Raw genomic sequence first — 26,985 nt, 5'->3', positions numbered from 1 at the left:
ATAGGGTATGTTAGGCGAGAAGAATTTTACAGGAAATCTGAATGCCTGGGGATAGCTATTCAAGATGGTCTGTTATCAGACCAGCTACTTCTGTTAATCTAAGGATAAAAGGAAATCAAATATGAATGAAAACACAGTAGATATGAAAGAACAACTGTAGAATCTTCAAATATCTTCATAAATGGAAAAGTGAACTTTTCTTTTTTTTTGCTTTTTGGGTCACACCCGGCATTGCACAGGGGGTACTCCTGGCTCCTGCACTCAGAAATTACTCCTGGTGGTGCTCAAGGGACCATATGGGATGCTGGGAATCAAACCCGGGTTAGCCGCGTGCAAGGCAAATGCCCTACCCACTGTACTATCACTCCAGCTCCACTTTTTCTTTTTAAATGTAAAAGATGTTTAGAGGGTGTTTAGCTTCAACATTAGTACACAACAAAAATCTGGGACCAACGTATTGAAACATTTGGCTTGGAAATACTAGGAGGCACGGTGTCAGAATCTGGAAAAAAAAAATCACCATGGAAACTAAAACCCATTAAAGTTCTGGGTATGCTTTCATCTTTTTCTTAAGAGAGAGAGAGAAAGAGAGAGAGAGAGAAAGTAAAGCCAACTAAGAAATTATTAGATATTATTTAATCAGGAAAAGAAAAAGAGGAACCCTGCAAATCTGTACTTCACAAAATGTGTCAAACAATAAGTGCTTATTTAAATTCTTTCTTTTTGTTAGTTTTGGCTATAGTTGTGGGAGGAGGCACACCCAGTACATTTGGTGCTCTGGGAACCACAAAGTCACTTCCAGCATGGTGTGTGGAGGGCTGTGGTGCCAGAGACTGAATATGCAGGGCCTTATTTATCCTCAGACCACTGCTTAAACACTTTTTAAAAGAAGCTATGTAAAACATTGTTTTAGGGTCAAGAATATAGCAAAGCATACACGGGACCCCAGTTCGATACTCAAAACTATATGCCCCCCACTAGAACCAGTGGGTATAGTCCTGGGTTCTGTCCCCCAGCACCTCTTAGGTATGGTCTGATGGCCCCGGAGCAACACTAGAGTGGCCCTTATTTCATGATCATGGCTATAAACTATAGAGTTGGCTTGCTGTGAGCTAGCACTATTAGAACATGAAATCAATAAATTCGTTTATGAGTGGAGATGGCAAACCCAATGTAAATATTTCTATGTACAGGAGAACATGCGCTACTTTTGAAAAATCACAAATATGTTGACTGGAGAGAGTTCAAGACAGGGAGTGGAAGCCTGACCTGCACTCCATCCTTGGCACCTCATGGTCCTCCACACTAAACCTGGAACTCTGAACTGAAAGTAACCCCTTGGCATCCCTGGATATGGCTGCCAAACAATGAAATCACAAACTTGTTTCTTGAGACATCAGGGGGCATTTTCAAATACCAAAGTGGCATGGTTCCCCTCCTCCCCCATCGCCTGTCTAAAAATGAAACATTTAAATAAGTGTCCGGGTAGAATGAAATAATCTCCATCTTTGTTAAGGACTGGGAGATCACTGGAAGCAGTCTTTCTTACCTGTTACATTTCATCTTAATGCCCCAAATGTTACAAAAAGGGCAGTTAATTTTAAAAAATGCTAATTCTCCTTATACTTTCCTGTTCTGAGTTGCTATGATGTTTTGGATTTGTCTAAATATAAGAGTCTCGTGAGTTTTGGCAGTAATCGTGGGGGGTGCCAACACAATGCTAAGATAAATGCCCTCTGTGCATTTGGTTAGTTCATCATGATCAGAAGAACAGTGAAAATTTGTTTTGCGGGAACTTAATTTCTTGTTTGTCTCTGGAATTTCCTCTTGGCCTACGGGTTAATAAAGGAGTCTATTTTCCACTGATGAGCAGAAATAATCTGGTGCCTTGGCTAATAATAAAGCTGTTGACCAAATGATGAGAGCAGACCTGGAGGAAGATCCTGGAATCTCCTCAGTAATTTCTCTGTTATCTTATACTATTTTTATAGCAGGTCTCTTTTTTGCAGCAAAAGCTGAGATCAGTTGGAAACTGTTTCAGGGTGAAAATATAAACAGGATGATAAAAATATGCATTCAGTAGAATACTACTAATATATTAAGAATATTACAGACAGGGCTGCAGACATTGATCAACAAATTATAGCATGTGATTTGCATGTGGGAAGGCCTGGGTTAGAACCTGACACTACATAGGTCCTTGAGCACTGAACAAGGGGTAGCTCTTGGGCACTGCTGAGTGTGCACTGACAAAACAAAAGATTATTAGAACACAGAGTTTACTGACTTAAATATAAACTACTATATACATGGTAGCACTGTAGCACTGTCCTCCAGTTGTTCATCAATTTGCTCAAGTGGGCCCAGTAACATCTCCATTGTGAGACTTCTTGTTACTGTGTTTGGCACATTCAATACGTCACAGGGAGCCTGTCAGGCTTTGCTGTGTGGGCGAGATACTCTCGGTATCTTGCTGGGCTCTCGAGAGGGGTGGAGGAATCGAACCAGAGTCGGCCGGGCCGGCCACGTGCCAGGCAAACGCCCTACTGCTGGGCTATTGCTTCAGCCCCACTAAAAATTTACTTTTAATGGAAGAAAATAGAAATAGAAATGGGCAGAAGGTCAAGATCATGAAGCTATTCTAATCTACTTCTCTTGAATTGAGTAGGTTCCTGGATACGTATGTGTATTATTTTTAAGAGAGTACAACAGGTTGGCCATTTTCCTTGCAGGCCTCTGATCCAGATTTGATCCTGGCAGTGCACATGGTCCCCTGCACACGACCAGGAGTAATTCCTGAGTGCAGAGTCAGGAGTAACCCTGAGCACTGCCAGATGTGGCTCAAAAACAAACAAAAGAGATAAATAAAACAATGGCCCTAAAATTTTACTTATTTAAAAGTGTTCTGTGAAAAGTCTTGGAAATGGAAAAAAATCATTAATGAATTATCTGCTAGTTCATGATTAACTATGCTCTAAACATCAGCTAGCAAGTCTTGAAATCCATGGTAAAAGTTCAGCAATCTGGTTTGCATTTATAGAGTAAGCAAACAGCATATTTGTATAAAATGGTTCAAAGTAATTTAATTACTTTCTACAATGATAAATCTGGAAAGTATTTTAGTTTTGTACGTCACTAGACAGACCTGTGCATAAAAATTCTAAAAACTTCCTAAATTTTGTTCATGTAATTTCCATAATCAGGAATTTCAACAACAAGAATTTCCATAAATAATCGTATTAAATGGTAGCACAATCTGTAGCACTGTCCTCCCATTGTTCATCTATTTGCTCGAGCGGGCACCAGTAATGTCTCACAACAAATTGCGATATGTGTTGTTACTGTTTTTGGCATATCGATTACATCACGGGGAGATGGCCAGGCTTTGCCTTGCATATGATATACTCTTGGTAGCTTGCTGAGCTCTCCACGAGGAGCGGAGGAATTGAACCTGGGTCAGCCTCGTGCAAGGCAAATGCCCTACCCACTGTGCTACTGCTCCAGCCCATTAAATGGGTATTTATTATTTTTAACTGGAGTACAATATTTTGACCCATGGTTTGGAAAAAAAGTTTTAAAAGCTGGAAATGGAACGGTTCAGTAGTCTAGCACTTGCCTTGCATGTGTGAGGCCCTGGGTTAGATCCCAGAACTACATACAGTCCCCTGAACACCCAGGAAGCGGCTCCTAAGCATAGAACCTGGAATAGTCTCCAAGCAATGCTGATTGTGGCCCAGAAAAAAAAAATAGTGGGTGTAGCTTTATAGTTGTAGAAGTGAAACTGGTTAAAGCATTTAGAGAAACAGAAATGGGTCACATAGGGAGTGCTGTCTTCCAGTTGAGTTCAACAGGTGTACGTTCACATGAGGCCACAGAGCTTTTGCTTCCTATGGAGGAAGATGAAAGAGTAGAGGGATCTGCTGGGGAGTAAAATGGCAGTCACGGAGAGGAAAGAGGTGTTCACAAAATCACTCATTACTCTACAATTTCAAAAAAATGGTCCCAAGCCTCTCCTGGAAAAGAATGCTACTAAGAATAGGCATGGAATGTTCGATAGTGAAAGATTCTTCTCCTTTAAACAAATAAAACCCTTTGAAAATCTTAACAAACCTGAAAGCTAACACCAAAAGAAATAATAAACCAGCCAGATCCTCTAAAACAGCTTTTCTACGTCTCCTTCCCCCCGACCCCTCCAGTATTGGCTAGTCTTTTTTGGTAAAAATTATTGGAATAAAGTAAAATGCAGATTAATTTTCCCTAAGAATGCAATTTGACTTCTCGAGTGGCTTTTCTGATATTTCCCAAAGTCATAACCATAACCTGAGGAAATGTGGCCCTGTGTGTTAAGAGGGGGACAACTGAAATAAAAGGTGCTTTCAGGCTTGATAATTTCTAGTTTATTTTAGATATTTAATAGAATATTTCTTCACTTATCACTAAAAGCATATAAAAAGTTTAAATACTTGACATGTTTATATTAAACATAAAATGTTAAAGACTAAAACTTTGTATGTGATTTTCATACCAAGTAGTAATTCACAAAATTTAAGATTTTGGAGGATGTGCTCATATATTGTGCATAAATGGGTCTGCACATATTCAGATACATATTTGCTAAAGCGAAATGCTAATATTCTTATATGGTGGCTGCCACACATACATACATACACATTTTGACAACGGTAAAGGTCTAAACTAGCAGAAAGGTGAGGCCCACCAACTTACAGATAATTTCCTCAGTAAGGGTTCACTGAACAAAATTACAACTGCATGGAAATCAACTAAATATCACCTGCCACTGGGACATATGTTATCCATAGTATAACTGATTTTATTTACAGTAGGTCGAAGCTTCAGAGTACTGTTGGTTGGCTTTAAGACATCATCACCCTGACATACTATTTTAACCCCAATATTTGGAATCCTTTGTTGAAATAATTTGTATTTAAATATTTTAAAATAAAAAATTACAAACACATGAAACTAGAAAGAAAAGAATTAACTACCTGCTAAATTTAATAATTACAACATTATGCCACGCATTTTATGCTCCTATTATCTTTTTCCTTTCTTCTTTGTAACAATTTTAAAATAGATCGCATCACATGATTTAAACCTAAACACTTCTGTATGTATCTCTATAAAAAAAAAAGGGTTTCACAAAAATCCCAGTTATCCCAGTATGCCAAGTAATGTGTTTCTATTTGAAATTTTCTGATGTCTCAAAAATGTCTTTCTTCAATTTTCTTGAAGTAGGCAGAAATAAGGTGAACTGATGACACTGACAGTGATTATCAGGGCCTTTAAATCTAGAAGAGGGCTCTCATCCCCTTATTTTCATGTTTTTGAACCATTTGGGGGAAGGTAGCAATAAACCTGTGGGATGCTCAACATTCTGAAAGCACCATCTGATGGATTTCTCCTGTCATCACTAACCAATCAACTAACCTTGTTATTTCCTGTAAGCAGAAAATTAGAGCTGAAAGTTCTGAGGCCAGACTCTTCTGGTTTGTATCTTTCTGGATAGTGGTGCTGTGTGCTTGGCATTGTATCACATCACAACTTGAAGAATTGTTAAGATCAGCCAATTTGAGAGGTGCTAGCCTGAGTCTTCTATTTTTAACTTTCCCACCCACCTTTCTCCTAACAAATGGTTCTTAACTTTGGTTCCACGTTGCAGTCATCTTGGACTGGGAGCAGGTAGATTTTAGAAACTACTGCTGCCAGAACCCCAGGTCCAAAAAATGTGATTGTATCAGTAAAATTATCAAGACATTTAAACTCTCCACATGATTCTAATATGCAGTCAGGACTGCTTTGGAGTTCTGTATGTCTGAGGCATTCCTGAAACACATTCTGTCTAAGGCAAGGCAGGATCAAATTTTTATTCCATTCAATGACCAGTTACAACAGGTGATTCCACTCCAAAGTTTAAGAACAACTGCTGTACTCAGAATTAAATTGTTACTCTAAAGCCAATTTAATTTAGTGGAGGCCTATTGAGCAACAACTTTGTAACAGTTCCTTAGGTAATGTGATTTTTTTTTAAAGGGAAGTGGGTGGTTTGATTTTGACCTACACCAGATAGTGCTCAGAGATCATTCCTGGTGTTGCTCAGAGGACTACGTGTTGCCAGGGATCTAATTCAGGTCAGCTGCATGCAAGGCTAATGTCTTAACTACTGTGCTATTGCTTTGATTCCAGATTATTACTATTATTAATATTAATGTTATTTTGCTTGCTTTAGTAGGTATTATTGATTTTTTGACAGAAAAAAACCATTCGTGATCATTTAAAACCAGATATAGATCAGAAGAAAGCAAAACTGGGAAGGATGATAATTTTTTTAGATTCCAAGTTAGGTTGATCTCCAGTTTCCATAAAGAATGAATCAATAGAATGGGTAGTGTTATGATGGTCTGCAGGCAATGGTCTGATTTCATTTGGTAAGTACATCTTCAATGATTTTACTATTTAATCTACCCATCACTGTCACTGTCCTCCCATTGCTCAAGCAGGCCCAATAATGTCTCCATTGTGAGACTTGTTACTGTGTTTGGCATATCGAATACGTCATGGGTAGCTTGCCAGGCTTTTAACGTGTGGGCGAGATACTCTTGGTAGCTTGCCGGGCTCTCCAAGAGGGGCGGAGAAATTGAACCCGGGTCGCCAGGGTTGGCCGCGTGCAAGGCAAACGCTCTACTTGCTGTATTATGGCTCCAGCCCAATCTATCCGTAAACCTTGCAATGCAGGGAAACTTGAAACAAGATTGTCTTTAATAAAGTCAAATAACTTACTATTTAAATATCTAAGATTTACACCTGCTATCCTCTGGCATGAATTAATTATAAACTGGTACAGGAAAGAGTATGTTTGTGGGGACATACTTAGTCCCTGAGAAGTGGCATAAAGATTATTTTAAACTAAAGATGTTTTTGTTTTAAAGAATGCAGAACACACCTTGAAGGGATGGGGAGATAGTCCAGAGCTGTGATTTATGCTTTGAGTTAGGGTTCCCAGGTTCAAAGCCTGAGCATCACCAGGGGTGAATATCCCCCCTGGCAGTACCCAAATCAGGAGTAGCCCCTAACTCCTGACTGGTGTGAACCCAAAACTAAAACAAAACCAAAACAAAAGAAGAAAGCAAAAGAAAAGGAAAACTTTTGGAGCAAGCCTGCTCTGGTGGAGTTTTTAATCATAAGGCGATGGGGGGATCTCCAACCAAGCAAAGGCTATTTGCGGCCACATAAACACTGTCACAAACTTTCTGTGCTTCTAGAATCTCATTTGTTCTCTTCATACATATCTTCGCTGTCTATTTCCTTTACCTACACTTATGTAAACCCCAGATAACCTCAAAAGTACTCAAGTAATTTGGAGAGCTACTTCTTTTGTGAGTTCATATACATATGAATACTTGGATTTTTCTCCCTCTGTGTACTGGCAGTAAAATTCACTGTTCCCATTGCATTTCCCCCAACCCCCCAAAAGCAAAAACAAACCTAAGAGGGTTGCCTAAAATGTCTGCCCACCCCCACTACATATTGGCAAGCAATTCTGCTGGGGAAATTGACATTATTTACCCAAGTAAAAATGTGTACATCACACCCAGATAGTTAATCTTAAAAAATATATTGGGCAGTTACTCAAACAGATGTGCTGAAAACATTTTTGCTATTATTTGTCAAAGCAAAAAAAAGGTAACACAAGAAAATGTCCATGATTACTGTATCTTCTAAATAATAGAAAGGCATCAATAATGAGGGATGTCTCTATATATTTACTTACTTTGGAGCCACACCTGGCTTACTCCTGGCTCTGTATGCAGGGAGCACTCCTGGTGAAGCTTAGGAGGTCACACATGGTACTGGGGATTGAACCTGGGTTTGGCACATGCAAGGTAAACACCCTATCTGCTGTACTCTCTCTTCTGTCCCAAGGCGGGTCTTTTATGCTGGTATATAAACATATGTACAGCTTAAGTATACTGTCAAGAAAAAGAACTTAAATAGAAAATAAAAAGTCTATTGCATTGTGTGATAAACAACAAACAAAAAAGGCATGTTGGAGTGTGTTGTAAACATGGGTGAGTGGGAAATAAGAAACATTTTGCCTTTATTCCAGATATTCCGAGGCTCTTTCTCAAAGAAGCATATCTTACTTTGAGTAAGCCACTAGTCAAGTGAAGACTTTTAGGAGTCTATAGGAAGCTACAGCTTTATGATGGTGGGAATGAATTTGCTGTGACCCAGTGGCAAAAAAAAAAAAAAGTCCTAAAAAAAAAAAAAGGAAGGAAGAAGCTGGACCCTAAATTCTGATTACTACTGGTATCCAAGGGCTGGAGCAATAGCATAGCGGGTAGGGCATTTGCCTTGCACGTGGAGGGCTTTGGTTCGATTCCTTCGTCCCTCTTGGAGAGCCCAGCAAGCTATCGAGAGTAACTTGCCCACACAGCAGAGCCTGGCAAGCTCCCAGTGGTGTATTCGATATGCCAAAAACAGTAACAAGTCTCACAATGGAAAGGTTACTGGTGCCCGCTTGAACAAATCGATGAAAAATGGAGGAGAGTGCTACTGGTATCCAAAAAACACAAAGACTGTATACTAAAATGTTGTCATTTGTACAACTCATAGCTATAATAAATAATAACATTCCAAACCTTCAATAAAACAGTCCTTTCTCCATGGCTGCTAACCTAATATCCCATTTATGAACATGTATAATACCACTTTCTGCTAGATCTCCTTCGTAAATTCTGAACATTTCTAGTGAAGCAGAAAGTGTTCCCATTTAAGTTCCCATCTCATCTCCTGATGTGCTGATGTTTTTCAATGCTGTAAATTACTTCCTCCAGATGGAGTATAAAAGAAAAATTGACTTAGGGCTATTCTCTTATTTATCTTCAGTATTTGTTTTATTTCTCCATTTAACTATCCCAGTGGAAGAAACTTGTGAACATATGCTTTTATTTTCTTTTTTCCCTCCCTTTTGTAGGGGGAATCAGGTACATGTGTGTGCGCTTTCCAGGCTGAGCTTAGGGTCGACAGGCCACTTCCAGTGGTTCTCAGTCAACTAGAGAGCAGTCCAATGGGAGGAGTCAAGGATGGACCATCAGTGCTAATTCCTTATGCTGGGCAGGCACATGATACCAGGAATCGAACCTAATTCAGGAGCAAGCAAGGCACGTGCTCTGACCCCTACACTATCTCCTGTGTTCCATGTTTTATACCAGAATTAACAAAATGCAAAACCAAACTCCTATGAAGTCTTATACTTAGTTGTATGTGTTAAATTTAATAGTATATCTTAATACTGCCAGTATATCCCACATAATTAAATGAACATGTTAAATGTTAAAATCATGACCATTATTATATATAATACAATAAATGAATGTCGCTCTAGGAAGTTAAAAATTTCCCTTTCAGGTTGATATCAAGGATATACAAGGTACTGGTTGAACTCCAAAAGAAGAAATCACCCAACCCCATCAAAAAATGGGGCAAGGAAATGAACAGAAACTTTCTCAAAGAAGAAATCCAAATGGCAAAAAAGCACATGAGAAAATGCTCTACATCATTAATCATCAGGGAGATGCAGATCAAAACCACAATGAGATACCATCTCACACCTCAGAGACTGGCCCACATTCAAAAGAACAAAAGCAACCGATGCTGGCGTGGATGTGGCGAGAAAGGGACACTCCTTCACTGTTGGTGGGAATGTCGACTGGTTCAGCCCTTCTGGAAAACAGTATGGACGATTCTCAAAAAATTAGAAATTGAGCTCCCATTTGACCCAGCAATACCACTCCTGGGGATATATCCCAGAGAGGCAAAAAAGTATAGTCGAAGTGACATCTGCACTTGTTTGTTCACTGCAGCACTCTTTACAATAGCTAGAAACTGGAAGAAACCTGAATGCCCAAGAACAGATGACTGGTTAAAGAAACTTTGGTACATCTACACAATGGAGTACTATGTAGCTCTTAGAAAAGATGAAGTCATGAAATTTACATACAAGTGGTACTACATGGAAATTATCATGCTAAGCGAAATGAGTCAGAAAGAGAGGGACAGACATAGAAAGATTGCATTCATCTGGGGGATATAAAGTAACAAAATATGAGATTAATACCCAAGAATAGCTGAGATCAGCACCAGGAGGATTACTCCATAGCTTAGAGGCCAGCCGGACATTCTAGGTGAAAGGGCAGCTCAGATAAAGAAGGGAGCACCAAATAAAGGGTGTTTGGAGGATCCTCCCAGGAGGGGAGATGCATGTCGAAAGTAGACTATAGACTGAACATGTTTGCCACTCAATGCCTCTTTTGCAGACCACAACACCCAAAAGAAGAGAGAGAATACAAGGGATTGCCCTGCCACAGAGGCAGGGTGGGATGGGGAGGGATGGGAGTGGGGGGATATTATCCATGGTGGTGAAAAATGGGCACTTGTGGAGGGATGGGTATTTGGTCATTGTATAATTGAAACCCGAGCACAAAAAATTGTAAATCTACAACTGTACCTCATGGTGTTTCACTAATAAAAAAAAAAGGCACATGAGAAGATGCTCCACATCACTAATCATCAGAGAGATGCATATCAAAAGAACAATGAGATATTATTTCACACCACAGAGACTGGCCCACATCTACAAGAACAAAAACAACCGATGCTGGCGCTGATGTGGCGAGAAAGGGACCCTCCTTCACTGCTGGTGGGAATGTTGGCTGGTCCAACCCTTTTGGAAAACAGTATGGACAATTCTCAAAAAATTAGAATTTGATCTCCCATTTGACCCAGCAATAGCACTCCTGAGAATATATCCCAGAGAGGCAAAAAGGTATAGTCAAAGTGACATCTGCAATTGTTTATTCATTGCAGCACTCTTTATAATAGCCAGAATCTGGAAAAAACCTGAGTGCCCAAGAACAGATGACTGTTTAAAGAAACTTTGGTACATTTACACAATGGAGTACTATGTAGCTGTTAGAAAAGAGGAAGTCATAAAATTTACATACAAGTGGTACTACATGGAAAGTATCATGTTAAGCGAAATGAGTCAGAAAGAGCAGGATAGACCCAGAAAGATTGCATTCATCTGGGGAACATAAAGCAACAAAATGGGAGACTAACACCCAGGAATGACTGAGATTAGTACCAAGAATGTTGCTCCATGACTTGGAGGCCAGCCACACGTGCTAGGGTAAAAGGAAGCTCAGATAGAGAAGAGAGCACCAAATAAAGGGTGTTGAGAGGATCCTCCCAGGGTGGGAGAAGCATGCTTAAAGTAGTCTATAGACCAAACATGATTGCCACTCAATGCCTCTCTTGCAAAACACAGTACCCAAAAGAAGAGAGAGAACAAGGGGGAATGCCCTGCCACAGAGGCAGGGTAGGAGGGAGGGGATGGGGTTGGGAGGGATACTGGGATCCGTGGTGGTGGGAAATGGGCACTGGTGGAGGTCTGGGTACTTGATCATTGTATAACTGAAACCCAAGCACAAAATTTTATAAGTTTATAACTGTACCTCATGGTGTTTCACTAATAAAAAAAAAATTCCGTTTCAGTTTTTTCCCTTCATGCTTATGTTTTCTCCTGAACGTGTATCTTTCTTTTTTCCCCTCACATTCTAAATTTCTTTCAATGAAACTATTTCACCTCTCTATTTTACCTCCTCCTGAAATTCTTTTCTGCAGGGGAAGGCACCAAACCTGGAATGGCTGTGTTGAGGTAAGAACTGACTTTCCTTCTGCAAAGAATGGTAACTTCTGCCAGCCCAAGTTCACAGTTCCCCAAACTGGACTGTGCAGAACAAGTGGGCTTCAGGTGTAGCTTGAAAGCTGCGTCATGGGCTGGTGGGATGTGGACATCTGTGCCATTTTGGTGTTTGGATTAGACTTAGGTAGTTCCATACTAGGCTGTCCCCGGGTGGCCAAGGCTGGTAGAGCAGAGAGCTGGAAGTGCTCTTATTTCAAGTTTCCCTCCCTCAAACACCCTACCCCCACCCCTTCCCACAATCTTACCAAAAGACCTGTACTGTAACTGATGAGCCATCCAAGAGGAAAAATGAAGAAACTTCAGGAAAATCTACAAGAACAGGGAGGCAACCCTGTGAAGATATGTGGTGCAGGCTGTGAACAATTCTTGGCTTCATACCCAGCAAATAGACCGGCAACTCTGAAACTCAATAAACCATTGCCTGGGCCCCCTTAAGATTCAATTAGCATGTGAGTTCACTCCCTTACACATGCAGGGTCCTTGTTCTCTTGTTAGCATGAAGTTATCGAAGATGGACTTTCGCTCATGTACCCCTAAAAGATTTAAGAGGGCGAAATCTCTAGTGAGGAATGTTGACGGCAGATAGATATGGGACACTGGTAATGAGTTTTTGGGAAATAAAATAAAAGAAGAAATTGTCCTGGTTTAAGTAACCCAAAGGCATGAAGAACACATCCCTCTGAAAAAGCAAATGGAGAAGCTGCAGCATCAACCAGAAAAGGTAGACCCCTCAGGAAAGGAGAAGCTATAGGAGAATCCAGAGTACTTGATGAGAATATGAAAGGACCACCAACAGGGCAAGACCTTTCCTGTGACAAAGCCCTGATTAATTTTTATGTACCCTGCTAACTCCAGGCCAAGACAATTTGGAGGAATTGTATCTAACCTCCCCTGAAAGCCATTTCAGGGTTTTTTTTTCTTCCATGTCTCTCTTTCTCTCCTCTGCTTTTACCATGCTGGTGAACACTATGTTCTTTCTTGCATGTTCTCTCTCTCTCTCTCTCTCTCTCTCTCTCTCTCTCTCAAACTATTTTCATTTTAAAAAATTCTCTTAAACTTCAATCTTTTCTCTTCCCATTTACATTCATTGTCAAACAAACACAAAGGTTCTTAACAGCACGGGAGCATTAATAATTTAAAATGTTGGTTATTTAATTAAATTAGAATTCTCTCATCTTATTCACCAATTATATAAGGTTCACCAAGTCTATTTACTCCACAGTGCCTGTCTCAACCACAGATTTCTGCAATTTTATGTTCTAGTGTTTTCTACAATGTGCTTCACACAAACTTTGATCTCTGTCATCTTCAACTTTACTAAATGAGTGGTAATTCCCAATCATTTGTTTAACATACATTAATATCTGCTCTTGCATCTGTTTCTTGAACTCTGGGAAACTATGGGTGAGAATGAGAGACTCTCTGGGGCAGTGGGATCAGACCTGGGCACTCTTGAGTCTTGTATTCTTTCCCCATAGAGAAGTCCAAGAGGAAGGGGGGGGTATACTCAGGCAGCTGCTCCCTTGCCCCTCAATTTACAAGTATGGAAACAGGCAACCGCCTAGACTAGCAATCCTGAAACAAAAGAACTGTGAAATTTTGACTGACTGTAAAATTCACTTTACAGGATGTAGCTGGAAGATTTAAGTAACAACCAAAGATCACTTTGACAAAAGGACTCAATTTATGGCTTCAACACATAGCTTGTCTCTGGTGTGCTGGCATATGCTGTGTATGACTATTTTTATAAGTAATTTGGCATGCTTTTTCTTTTTTTTTGAAACAAAAATGAGTTGATAGCTACAATAATGGAATATTCAATATAGAACAATGAAAAAGATGTAGAATCATCTGAAATTGTCAAACCCTTACATGGCTTATATTTGGTATTGAAATGCTTTGGTTTACTATGGACATTAATGTATTCTTGTGGAAATTCCTATCCAAACATGACTTAAACTACAAGTCAGTCTAGTATCCCAAAGTCTGCAAATACCCTTAAAGTATGTAGATGATATGTTGACTTAGAGTACTAACCAAGGGCAGTAACTTCACCACCAGTGTGGCATGCTTTTTCTTAAAAGAGAGGTTAATTTAAAGTCTTTTCTTCTCTTTTAGAATATATTTTGCACAGTGCTTTCTAGTATGAATAAGCATAGCTCCATGTGTATGTGTGTGTGTGTGTGTGTGTGTGTGTGTGTATGCATTCCCATTCCTTAGGACTTGACCTATTTATTCTAATATGTATTTTGTGACTTGTGTTTATTTTTTATTATATGTTATTAAATGTACCTTAAGGGTTGATGAAACATTAGATTGTAAAATAATTGCGAAAAGCTATGAAGATGATGTGGATTAAAAAATGACATGTAAATAAAAACTTCTTTTTATCAGCATATGCATTAAAAATACACAAAGATGCAAGTTTCTAGGAAACACAATGGTAAAAAGAAGACAAAGTTGAAACAAAGTTGAAACTTACTATGCTGGTAAGCTAGAAAATACAGAATGAAGAGCAACAGAAAGTCAAGATAATGCAATCCAGCATAAATGTTTCAAAACATCTTTTATTATTTTTAGGGAAGCTTCCCCTTAAGACTCCTTCCCAACCAGCCTGGGAAAGCAAAAATGCTTTGTAGATCAGATAGTCTTTATCATGCTTTGACAAGGATCTCGAAGCAGCAAAACTTTAAAATGCTTTAGGTTTTTTCTTTTCACCACCCACTACACCTAGTAGAGTTTAGCACTGGCCTATGATAACACCACAAACACCAAATAGTAACTCCCCAATCCACCCTGCAATTTCAGCAGGTCTCGTTCTAGCTTTACAACTGTATGGAGTATCAGGAAAATACTTGTGAAGAAGGGATCTCTCCCAGACAGAGATCAAATGACCTGTTGACAATTTTTATTGCTGAAACTTTTAAAATGCTGTTACAAGTCAAATTTGTAACATTTATTTTAAAAAAACCCTAGAATTGTCTGAAAATAAATATTCAAAACATTAATGAAAAATGACAAAGACTGTCGGGCTGGAGCAATAGCACAGCAGTAGGGCGTTTGCCTTGCACGCAGCCAACATGGCCGACCCGAGTTCAATTCCTCCGCCCCTCTCGGAGAGCCTGTCAAGCTACTGAGAGTATCTCACCTGCATGGCAGAGCCTGGAAAGTTACCCGTGATGTATTCGATATGCCAAACACAGTAACAACAAAGTCTCCAATGGAGAAGTTACTGGGCCCGCTCGAGCAAATCGATGAACAACAGGAGGACAGTGACAGTGACAAAGACTGTCAATCATACTATCTTTTCTTACTTAGGAAACCAAAAAAATTTAACAAAGATGTTTCTTTTGTTTATATCTAGCCAAAGAAGATTTAAGACCTTAAAAATTCTTTACACATTTAAACTACCCCTTGCTTCCTTCTGAGTAGATCTGCCTACTTTTAAAAAATGAGGTTGGTTATTTTTATGCTACCTTTAATATCTATGTGCAACATGGTAGAAGATAACACATATTTCGGGTTCTTCATGAACTCTAGCATTAAGTAGAAAACATGCCACGTGAGGGGGCTTGGGTAGGTAACTGGGTATGGTGAAGGGAAGCATTTAACTGGGAAAAGAGGGAGGCACTAAAAGGTGGCAAAGTGTTATGCAGGAAACCCTATCAGGAACAGTGCTGGAGGACACAGTGCAAAATCATACACATGTATGCTTTTATATGTTTATAGTTGTATATTTTTATATCTATATATTTTATATATCTATAAAACATGCTTTTATATTTATATAATATATAAAATATATCTCACATATTTTATAATTTATATAAATTTATATTCTATATAATAAATTATATAAATTTATATAATAAATATATATTATAAAGAACCTTTAGTAGAAACAGACTGGTGGAGGGAAGTGGACACTAGTGAAAGGATCAGTATTATAAAACTGTATGCCTGAAATCTTATCATGAATAACTCTGTAACTTCACACTGTAGCTCTGTCCTCCCATTGTTCAACAATTTGCTCGAGCAGGCACCAGCAATGTCTCCATTGTGAGACTTACTGTTTTTGGCATATCGAATACGTCATGGGGAGTTTGCCAGGCTCTGCCGTAAGGGCGGGATACTCTTGGTAGCTTGCCAGGCTCTCAGAGAGGGCCGGAGGAATCAAACCCGGGTCAACCGCATGCAAGGAAAATGCCCTACCCACTGTGCTATCACTCCAGGCTAACTAAAAAAAAAAAAAAATCAAGTTCTTTACTTTTATTTATACAATCAAGCTTTACTTTTCTACCCTTATCATTATGGCTACAGTAATGGTTAAAACTTACAGGTTTTATGCATGGCTGGATCATATGTTTCCCTCCTGCTCTCCAAAAGGAAAATAAAAATAAATGTAATACCTCTGAGTATGAGTGTGAGTATGAGTTTGGGGAGGATTATGCTCTGACAAAATAAGGAAAAAGGCTTAGTGGTAAAGTGTGAATTATGAACACAGTTGGGGAGGGGATGGGATAGAACTACTGAAGTGGCACTTTCCTAACACCAAAGTATCTGGAGAGCTATCTAAACAATATGCAATAGTTAAATATTTAGTTTAAAACATATTTAATATTTACTTAAGATAAATTGTCTTACCTCTACACATAACATTAAAAAGCTAACTGCAGCTTACTAATTAGACTGATAAAAAGCATTTTAAAAAAGTGATTTGAAACAAATTTAAAGGAAAGCACTAGGTAGTAAATAGGAAGTAATGCATTGGTTACATGGCTATAGCAGAAATCACAAAGATGGCAGCTGACTCAACATATGGATGTCGAGGGGAGATTAGAAAGGATGCCAGGATAATGCCTTACCATGTGTGTTCATAGAGCAAACTTTGTATTCTAGCCATAACCTAAGCTTCATAATCTACATTTGTTATATGTAAATCTTTACACAACTATGCAAAGTCCCTGCCTGGCTTTTCATAGCAAAAAATCCAATAACACACTCTTGCTCAGTTTAGCCAGGGCAGCCTGGTTTGAGTTGGAGAATTTTGTAGAGAATCCAGGATATTTCTACATTTCTTTCTGGCAGACTCTCTTCCACCTAAAGCTAGAACCTGACTGCCTGTCCCTTTACTCCCTACACCCCTTCAATGGCCCACAGTTGTTCTAGAATTGCTGGAAAACAACAACCCAACCCACCTGTCCCTTTGCTTCTGCAGTCTTAAAAAGGGTGGCAGCTACTGACTATCACTAAGCTCTTGGGTGGTTCATCCATATTGTTAGTTCTTCAAACCTTAAAACCTGCACTTGCTGCTCTAGCTCCCTTTACTAAATCCCTCATACTCAGCTTTCTAGCTTGAGCTTAATTTTTCTGACTAGAAGACCATGACTGATGCAGTATTACTCATGGACAACAAAGAACCCTCCCTTACCAACCACTAATCCTCCAAAAGAATCAGGGAAGTCTATGCATTGTTTTAATACTTAGAAATTAGAGACCCCATCTGGTTTTCCACAGATGTACTTCTTAGAAGCTCTTACTCTTGTTGGCCTTTGCCCTATCTACTGATCCAAAGGGATGTTCTCATGAACTGTATGTTTAATATTAAACCAGGTCCAGCCATGGATGGAGAGTGAAGAGCAAACATCAGGCCCTCTGGAAAGATTCCTGAAGCTGTCATGCAGTCTCTGGAGGTGGATGTTGTTTAAAGATAGTATCTCAGAAACCCAATGAAGGAAAATGAACAGAATAAACTGATATGACACATCTTAAGAGAAAGAAGACAACATTTTTCAGTGCAGCAATTTGATTACTTGGTTATACAAATCAAGAACCTAACAAAAGTTTATATACTTTAAAAATCTAGCTCTAGACAAATTAAAAAAAAACCCAGCTAATACCTTTATGTATGATCAATATATTGTTATTTATAATACCAAAAAAGCAGAAACCACCCAAATATCTAATAAAGGTGTGGACAGATATGCTATATATTTTAATTTTCCTCTACAGCATATCCCCATTCGAAGTTTTAAATGGATATAGTTAGATATCTCCATTAAACCTGAAGCACTTAAGAAGGCAGGGATATTTATTTTAAACATTAACAACTATGCTAGAAAACTGTTTAAGATGCTAAAGAGCTGGTATAAGAGCAACCGGAGGGATTAAAATACAAGTTCTATATATTTTTTAAAGATTTTATTAGTGAAACACCATGAGGTACGGTTGCAGACTTACAAATTTTTGTGCTTGGGTTTCAATTATAACAAGTTCTATGTTTTTCATTACAGTTTGACAAACTAAAAACCAGGAAATTGCAAATCAAAACAATTTTTGTTTGCTTTATAAATCAAACCCCTTTTTTTCAGTGAGATATTACTTAATACACACTAGGAAGGAGGTCACAGAATCACAGTAACAAGTGGAGAGGATTCAGAAAAGGAGGGGAATTTTATGTGCTGCAAGAAATGCAAAATGGTACAACTGTTTTGGACACAATATAGATCATTCTCTCATTGACTCTCAAGAATCAAAAGCTAGGACTTTCTCCAAGGAACAGCTACTTTCTTTCCTTTTACTCTTCCTCACTGACTTGTTTGTTGCTTACCTACAGCACTCAGAGTCATCTGCTTGAGCCATATAATAGAGCATCGAGATATAGATCTATATCTCTATATACAGATATACATCAGCTCCAAATGATGCATCCCTCCACTCTATTACATAATAGATTCTAGTATTTCACTCTCTCTCCCTCCCTCCCCTTATTCCCTCACCCCCTCTCCTCTCTCTCTCTCTCTCTCTCTGTCTCACACACACACACACACACACACACACACACACACACACACACACACGTTGGGGCCCCATCTGGTGGTTTGTGGGATCATGTGGTGCTGGGAATCAAACCCAACTTCACAGAGTAATCACACTGTACATATTTAAGGAAGGTTTCTATTTGCTATCTGCTAGATATCTCAAATCTAACACAGGTAACACTGAAGAAATAATGCAAACCATACATCCGAGTTATTAATATCTCAAGCTACAACACAAAACTCAAGCAAAATCCGTACAACTCTAAACAAAAGATAATTAGATGTTTTAAGTGGGAAGAAAATCTGACTTTTCTCTTACTTGTTAATCATTTGTATAGGTGACTAACAAGTCCAAGTTGCACCATGCTATTAATTACCAAGAAAATGTAAATCAAAATCACAATGAGATATTTGTTACCCCAGATCTGACAGAATTGCTACTGTAACAAAGGCTTATGTCAGAGAAGAGGGAACTTCTTTGTTACTACTGGTGAGAATGTAAATTGGTTCAGTTACAGAAAACAGTAAGGCTCCTCAAAGAGTTAAATTACAACTACCATATAATCCAGTGTTTCTACTTTGGGATATTTATCAGAAGAATATTAAAATATCAATTTGAAAAAATATCTATATCCCTATATTCATCATAGCACAATTTTTAGTAGCCAAGATTGGAAATGTGAATGGACCAAAAAAAAATACAGGTATAATGAAATACTAGTCAAAAATTTTAAAAAATCTTATTATTTCTGAAAATGTGGATGGACCCTAAGGGTATTCTATTAAGGGAAATGAAAGAATTCAGATTTGAGAAATGGTGCCCAGTGGTCCAGTGGTTTACTATCTTGAAGAGTTAATATTTTCAAATCTACTAAATGGTGATAAAAATCAGAAAATTATAAATACTTTAAAGCAACAAGCTCATTATTGTTACCATGTAAAAGACTAGCTGATTTCACTAAACATAAATTATGAGAGTATGGTAAAAAAGAAAACCTGCTTTTTGTTGTGGGAGAAAGTAAGAAATATTTTTAAACTATAAAATCTCATACCTGTTGATCTCCAGGGAAATGACTTCTCAGTTGAGCTAGAGAAAGAGGGAAAGAAAAAAAAATTTACTTCCTTTGTACACAGAATTTAACCATGGACCTGTCTTATATACACACATTTAATTTTCACACTTAATTATATGAAAATATAAAAACTTCAAATAAACTTTAAAATTATTCTTAACACAATCAACTTTTAGCAATATTTAATCTTTTACATCAATCTGGGACAAAAAGTATTTCTAGATGGAAATTAAGCAAATCCTCCTATAAGCCCAAATAGCAAAACTATGAATAACACTCATGGCACTTATCTGACATGGCTAATGATGATAATTCTAAAAGCACACCAGCCATCTATACACTCTACTGTACTGTCTGCACTGTCCTCCTGTTGTTCATCGAGTTCCTAGAGCAGGCACCAGTAACGTCTCCATTGTGAGACTTGTTACTGTGTTCGGCATATCGAATACGTCACGGGTAGCTTGCCAGGCTCTCCGAGAGGGGAGTAGGAATCGAACTGTGGTCGGCCGACACGGCCACATCCAAGAAAAATGCCCTACCATTGCACTATCGCTTTTGGCTAAGATCAAGTGTAGTATCTATACATTAAAGGAAATAAAATATTTATTCACTTTACTTTTTAAAAGAAGTTTTAAGTACTGTAATAGATGTAAAAGTAAATGCTGTCAATTTGAACTGGATGTAAGCAAATACAACTTAAATCTTATGCATCTCTGCAAAAATAAAATACGGTTTTACAAGTCGGAAAAATATTTTGTCTTAGTGAGTGGCAATTTCAGAAATTTGCACAGAAAATCATGTCCATCAACACCTTCCTACTTCTCAATGAATACAAGATACCAAGGGGAGAGTGATAGAACATAAGAACAACAGACTATAGATTAACATGGGCCATAACTAAATGCTTGTTTAATTACTTCACATACATTATCTCTCTTATACTAGTCACAACAAACTTTTATAATGTTGTACATAAATATACCTAAAGATTATAGGTACACTATTTTCCTTACTTTTATAAAGTAAGTGGCCAAAAAATGTGCCTAGGATTCCTTCAATCCCCTGCAACAAGACTTTGTCAACCCCCAACAAATGAAAAAAGAGGGAGATTTAGAGAGGTAGGAGAACAGAGGAAACAGAAGGAGAGACTTGAGCTAGCAACTGGGAGAGGTCGAATTCACACTCATGATAGTCTCACGCCAAAGTTAGGGTTTGTAATGATGTGCTACACAGGAAGTCAGTTGAGATCAAACAATTCACATCTGCTTCAGATGCAGGCACATGCATATATTCAGAAAAAATTTTAAAAATAGAAGTGTTAGTAGTTATTTTTCTGAGATACCACTGAAGTATTTTATCTCAAGCATTTGTATTATTTTTGTAATCAGAAAAAAAATCCACATAGTGAAGTTCTATGGCATATTTATGTACAAATTTAAGGAGATAGTATGTGACTTCTGGCTTAAGGAAACCAGACTTAACAGTTTAAGAAGGAAGAAATCTTTTTTGTCCTAAGATTCTGCTGCTTGGCAATTCCTGACAGTCTTCCCAAGTTTTTCAGGCATTAATAAAACTCTTGTGAGAATCCCTAAGAACTTCCTGAGCTTCATTTTTATGTGTGATTTGCCCCCCCCCCCCCATCAGGCAGAACAGCTCCCATTTCAGGACCATGCCTTAGATGCAAGCAGGGGGGAGCTTGCAATGAATAGAGTCAATCAGTGAATGCTAATCTCTAGCACTCCAGAAAATTTATTTATCAGATGCAATTCGAACTGATTCAAAAAGGATTGATGGACAGAAAAAAGATGAAAATTTGGTCAAATATCAGTAAGGACACATTTTTCTTTCTCTGGAGTGTTAGATTATCACATTCTTGGGGTGTCAGAGTGGTTCCCTATACTGAATCTCAATTTCTCTTGAGTCTGTTTTTTGTTATTCAATCCCATTATCTAAATTAACTTTTTAAGCCCCGTGATTACCCAACTGTGTTCTTATCAAAATGTTCATAGTATTTAATTTCAACATGAAAATACTTGGTAAATCAAACTGCTACCCAGAAATGTTTAGTAAATACACTAGTCTGGGATTAACATGAACTTTCTTATCTTCTGAGTTTGAAACTCAAAGATGCTTTACAAATTTTTCTATCCTGAAAATTATGAAATGCACTTCATACTAATTGCTTAAACTGAGCAAGGCTGGTCATTACAATCATCTCTTTAGGTCAAGTTCTTAGTATACTGCCCAGCACAGACATGCTTGATATGTAAAAACTGTGAGAATACTCAGTTTTTCACTGTTCTGAAAATCAGGCCTGGGTAAATATAAACACACATTTATTACTTTGTACAAATGAGTCAATTTGGGGGCAGAGAAGCTATTTGGAGGTCACACTCTGCAGAGCTCTGGGGATCATGTGGTGCTAAGGATAGAATATGGGGTTCCTGCATGCACAACATTAATGAACTTAAGACCTTTGAGCCCTGGCCCTTCAATCTAGTTAACCTATTCTCCCTCACTTTAGGTAACAAATTTCAGTAGACTCATGCAGGCAAAGAGAATTTTTGGTCATTGAAATATAACGCATTCCTAAGTGAAAGCACTGAGAGTCTTAGACATAATGTGTTTTTATCAATTTCAGGTAATAAAAACTATTAGGAAAACAAGATGATATAAAGGTCCATGGTGTGTGTGTGTGTGTATCTGTATGTGCATAGCTTGCTGGGCTCTCTAAGAAGGCTGAAGAATCGAACCCAGGTCGGCCGGGCTGGTCCCGTTCAAGGCAAATACCCTACCGCCATGCTACTGCTCCAGCTGCTATGTGTGTGTGTGTGTGTGTGTGTGAATGTGTGTATTATGTGTGTGTGTATATATATACACACACATATGTATGATCTATAAATGGTTTTATATATACATTGCCTCCCAAGCAATGCTCAATAAGCCTGGGGGCTCCGCTTCAATTCTACGTCAACCAGACAGGTGGGCCGAGGCCATGGCCTTTGGATATGATGCTGCTTGGGCCCTGAGGTGTCAGAGAACCCAAGTCTACTCCAGTAGAGCTGGAGGGACCATGTGGTGCCAGGACAGAACTCATGGCATGCTCACTAACTGCTGCACAGTATATTTCAAAGAGTATTCAGTCCAACAATCTTCATACTAAATTTCCATACAATCTTATGTAACAGCTGGTCATTATGTTATTCAAGCCAGTCTGTTTCCTTTGGCAATACTCACTTTAAATTATCCCCAAATTATTCACTATCCTGGGGTTAAAGGACTAGACAGTAAATACATACAATTTTGCAATGTTATCCATTCATTTAGTGACTCTGACTCTAGTCACCATACTTGTGGCTGCTGAGAATTGTATAGGGAAATTCAGTAGTTCCCAGCATAACACACTTTTATGAGAAAAGTTAGACACAACTCCACTTATTACCTCCTTCACCTTCTTCTTCCACCTTCATCTGTTCCTAGAAACAGTTTCTCAATTTTTACTGAATGTTTACAATGTGTCTACTACAGTAATGATGCCAAAGATCCCTCCCCATTCCCTTTCACTTTTAAGATCTCAGGCAGCTTGTGTTCCAGGAGCTTCCCCTGGAATGTGAAACACACTTTAAAATACAATAACTAAATCCTCTAAAGCTGTTTTGGTGGGAAAACACATGCACAATTCTAATAAGTTAATTACCAACAATTTTTTAGGATGGAAACCATTCATAAACTTGGAACTGTTTGGTCAGGCAGTGGGGACATCAATTGAAATCAGGTGGCCAGGGAGATAGTGCAATGGGCTCACACTCAGGTTTTGACATGTGTGGGAGACCTGATCACTAGCTCTACATGGTCCCTAAGTGCAAGCTCCCAATAATGTGATAGTAGTACCACTAGTACAGCTGGTAAGGCACTTGCCTTGACGATGGATGACCTAGGTTTTTATCCCTGTGCCCAGAGTCAGAAGTCGGTCCTGAGCACAGCCAGGTATCACTCCAAAATAAATAATAATAAAAAAAATCCAACATATGAAATTAAAATTATTTTCATTCACAGATCTAAATAGAGGTACAAATAACTTTTTCCATATGATGAATAAGAACAAAATATTTCCCTGAACTAATTTCCTGTTGGGCTGGCGTGATAGTACAGCAGTAGGGCGTTTGCCTTGCACAACTTGGCCGACCCGTGTTTGATTTCTTCGCCCCTCTCGGAGAGCCGGGCAAGCTACCAAGAGTATCTTGCCCGCACGGCAAAGTCTGGCAAGCTACCCATGACTTATCAATATGCCAAACACAGTAACAAGTGTCACAATGGAGACGTTACTGGGCCCGCTCGAGCAAATCAATGAACAACGGGAGTGACAGTGACAGAATTTTCTGTTTAATCACTGGAAGTCAAATGGAAGAACATGTAGTCATTTTATTATTTTTTTCTTCCCACTAGTTTGTAAGCTCAATTATAGCAGCCAAATCTGCCGTTTTCACTTACTCTCCCTTTAGAACTTCATGCCATCTGCATATGGCAGTCACATACTCATTTACCTTTTTAATCCATCCCTCCTACTGGATAGGTCAAACTCCCACACAAACCCACATTCTAAGCATACCACACCACTTCATGGTTCCAGAAATCTTTGGAGGGATAGAATGTGTAATTACATAGTATGAGAACTCTTCCAGAAGTATACAAATTTCAGAACACATATATAGGAACTCTGAGATAATACATGCTAAATATCTGTGACACTGAGCACTAATGAAGTTTAGTGTCACAGACTAAACTTGTGTCACTTTGTATCAGAAATATTTACTTGCATCAGAAATATTTATTTGCATATTCGAGGTTTTAGATCACACCTGACTATGCTCAGGGCTAACTTGTGGCTGCATGCTCAGGGATCATTGCTGGGATGGAGTGCTAGATATCCAACCTGGTTAGGCACATGCAAGGCAAGTACCTTACCTGCCACCTGCCAGTATTATCTCTTTGGACCCCAGAAATATATATGTATAATTTGAAAAATGGTTTATTTAATCAAGTTTTTTACCCTCTCTCCTCTGGTTTTGAACATGTCTAATGTGAGCCAGACTGCTTGTGGACACAAACAGGTACAGAAACAGCAGGAGAGGAAGTGAAAAACTAGATGAGGCCAAATGGTAACTTTCCCAAGCTATTTCCCGCAGCTTCTTCCCAGTTTAGATGAAGCTCTTTCCATCAGTGGTAATTGTTACTGTCTCCTATCTCCTAGAATATAGAATGAATTAGGACAGATTCCAAGAGTTATTCTGCTCTTGAAAAGAGAACTCAGTATGAGACTGGAACATGATCAATATGCTACATTTGCTGCTTTATTTGAAAAGAACTTCTATGAAGAACATTTTTAATTTCATGAGTCACACCAGAAAGTGTTCTGGTGATAGGATAGAACACATGGTAGTCATGACCCTGTACTATCTCTCCAGTTCTCAATTAATAAATTTTATAGACATCCATGAGTATTTAAAAACCCTCGTTAGTAGCTAAAAAGAAGTGAGCAGAATCTGTGGAATTCATGCCCAATCAATCAGCCTAATCAATGCCTGAACAAATAGCAATACTCCTACATTAAAATAAAAAAAAGTAAGCAGAATCAATAAGAAACATAATTTCACTTAGTAGAATAAAAGCAATCACTGGGAATACTTATTTCAGAAATGATTTTATTTATGAATAGAGCATGGTATAGCCCACTGCCTAGATAACACTCTCTAGAATGTTCTCCTTCTAGAATGTTCTCCTTGGTAACCAATTACACAAGAAAAAACACAAAGTCTTTTTACAACATCCTCCTTTATGCCAAGAAATGTCCAATAAATCATTCCATTTTCTTTCAGTAACTTCTAGCATTGTAATCGTGGTATTTTCAGTTTGCCTCTTTGTTTCCAGATAGACTATGGTGTTGTGAGAGCAAAGATTGTGTCCTGATTCTTTCCAATCCAACTGGCTTTAAACAGATGGCAAAGGGGTAAAAATTAGTCATAAAATATGAGTTTTCTACACGTGTAAATAAATCTGACAGCTATTCCCTATGAATTAATACAATCTCCTTAAGTGATTATTTAAATTATCTGAATTTTGCATGATTTACTTATTCACTATTAATTAACAGATATTTTAAAATATTTAAAAATGATTTTTAGGTGTTTTTTCTTTACTGAAAGAGGTAATGGATGAACACACCAACTGACTGTGTTTATTAATGTTAACATAAATTTTATAAAGGCTCGTTCTTGAGCCCTTTTTTGAGCATTGCCAGCTTGTCTTTACATATAAAACTCAGTATTTGAATTAGTTCCAAAGTGCATTTTTCTCTTTCTCTACCAATCCACTACTGTCTCATTTTAAATTTGGTTTGTTAATTGAAAAATTATCTTTTAACTTGTTAGTTATTACAGACCTTTACTACTCTACTGATTTCCAAGGTAGATTTCTCAGTTAAATAAGACAAAGAAAAGTTTTTAGTTTTTGTCTTTGAATTTATATTGTAACTACTTAACACTTTATATCCCATAAGTGTTAAAGATTTTTGTTGTTGTTGGCTTTGGGCCCACACGAGGCACTGCTCAGGGAACCATATGTGGTATTGGGGATTGAACCTGAGTTGGGTGCATGCAAGGTTGGTGCCTTACCTGCTGTACTATTTTTCTAACTCTACTGATTATTTTTATAACACAGTGCTTTGAATCTTCTTCAATATGGAAACTGTGCTCCAGAGTTCCCAGTCATTTCAGACTTCCTGTTATAGATCTAGACTCCCCTCCCCCATCTCACCATCCCCAATACCACCGCAGCAATATGGCAAAATAACTGCTAACAATTCTTAACTTGTAGTCTATTTTTGGAGTATTACACGATAAACCTCATACAATTTTCTTTAATGAAGTATGACATTCTAACTGCATTTTTTCAGGGGGTGAATGTGGGTGGGTGGCATACTCAGCAGTACCCAGAAGCTCACCTGGCAGTTGTTCAGAGGACCACATGCAATGCCAGGATTCAACAAGGCTGTGGATACAGCTGCAAGCTAGCCAAGCACCTTAACCTTTGTACTATCTCTCTGGCCCTGAACACCAAATTTCTATATTTTCACTTACCTGTAACACCCAAATTAACCTTCAATTATATGGCAATAACTACTTTAAGTCTTTTATTCTACTACTGCTTTGTCTTTCTTTTTAATTAGTATATCAAAAACTCTTCTCAGTGTCATTTGATGTATTTGTAAGATATTCCATTAGTTTCTTGTGGTATGTTAGTTAGATAA

At 38.2% G+C, this 26,985-nt stretch overlaps 1 protein-coding gene across 7 annotated transcripts in view; it reads right to left on the bottom strand.

Moving 5' to 3' along the window:
• The window catches only part of PKP4 (plakophilin 4), a 285,729-nt gene that overhangs the window by 68,396 nt on the left and 190,348 nt on the right, over positions 1–26,985 (bottom strand). For all 7 annotated transcript variants that reach the window (XM_056110157.1, XM_056110158.1, XM_056110163.1 and 4 more), the window contains exon 4: positions 19,659–19,693. In XM_056110157.1, coding sequence (XP_055966132.1) covers positions 19,659–19,693 — 35 coding nt within the window. The remainder of the gene's footprint in view (positions 1–19,658; positions 19,694–26,985) is intronic.

The sequence above is a fragment of the Sorex fumeus genome, unplaced genomic scaffold (assembly GCF_029834395.1).
Source record: "Sorex fumeus unplaced genomic scaffold, SorFum_2.1 ptg000009l, whole genome shotgun sequence".
Lineage (NCBI taxonomy): Eukaryota > Metazoa > Chordata > Mammalia > Eulipotyphla > Soricidae > Sorex > Sorex fumeus.
This window is presented reverse-complemented; position numbering and strand designations above follow the sequence as displayed.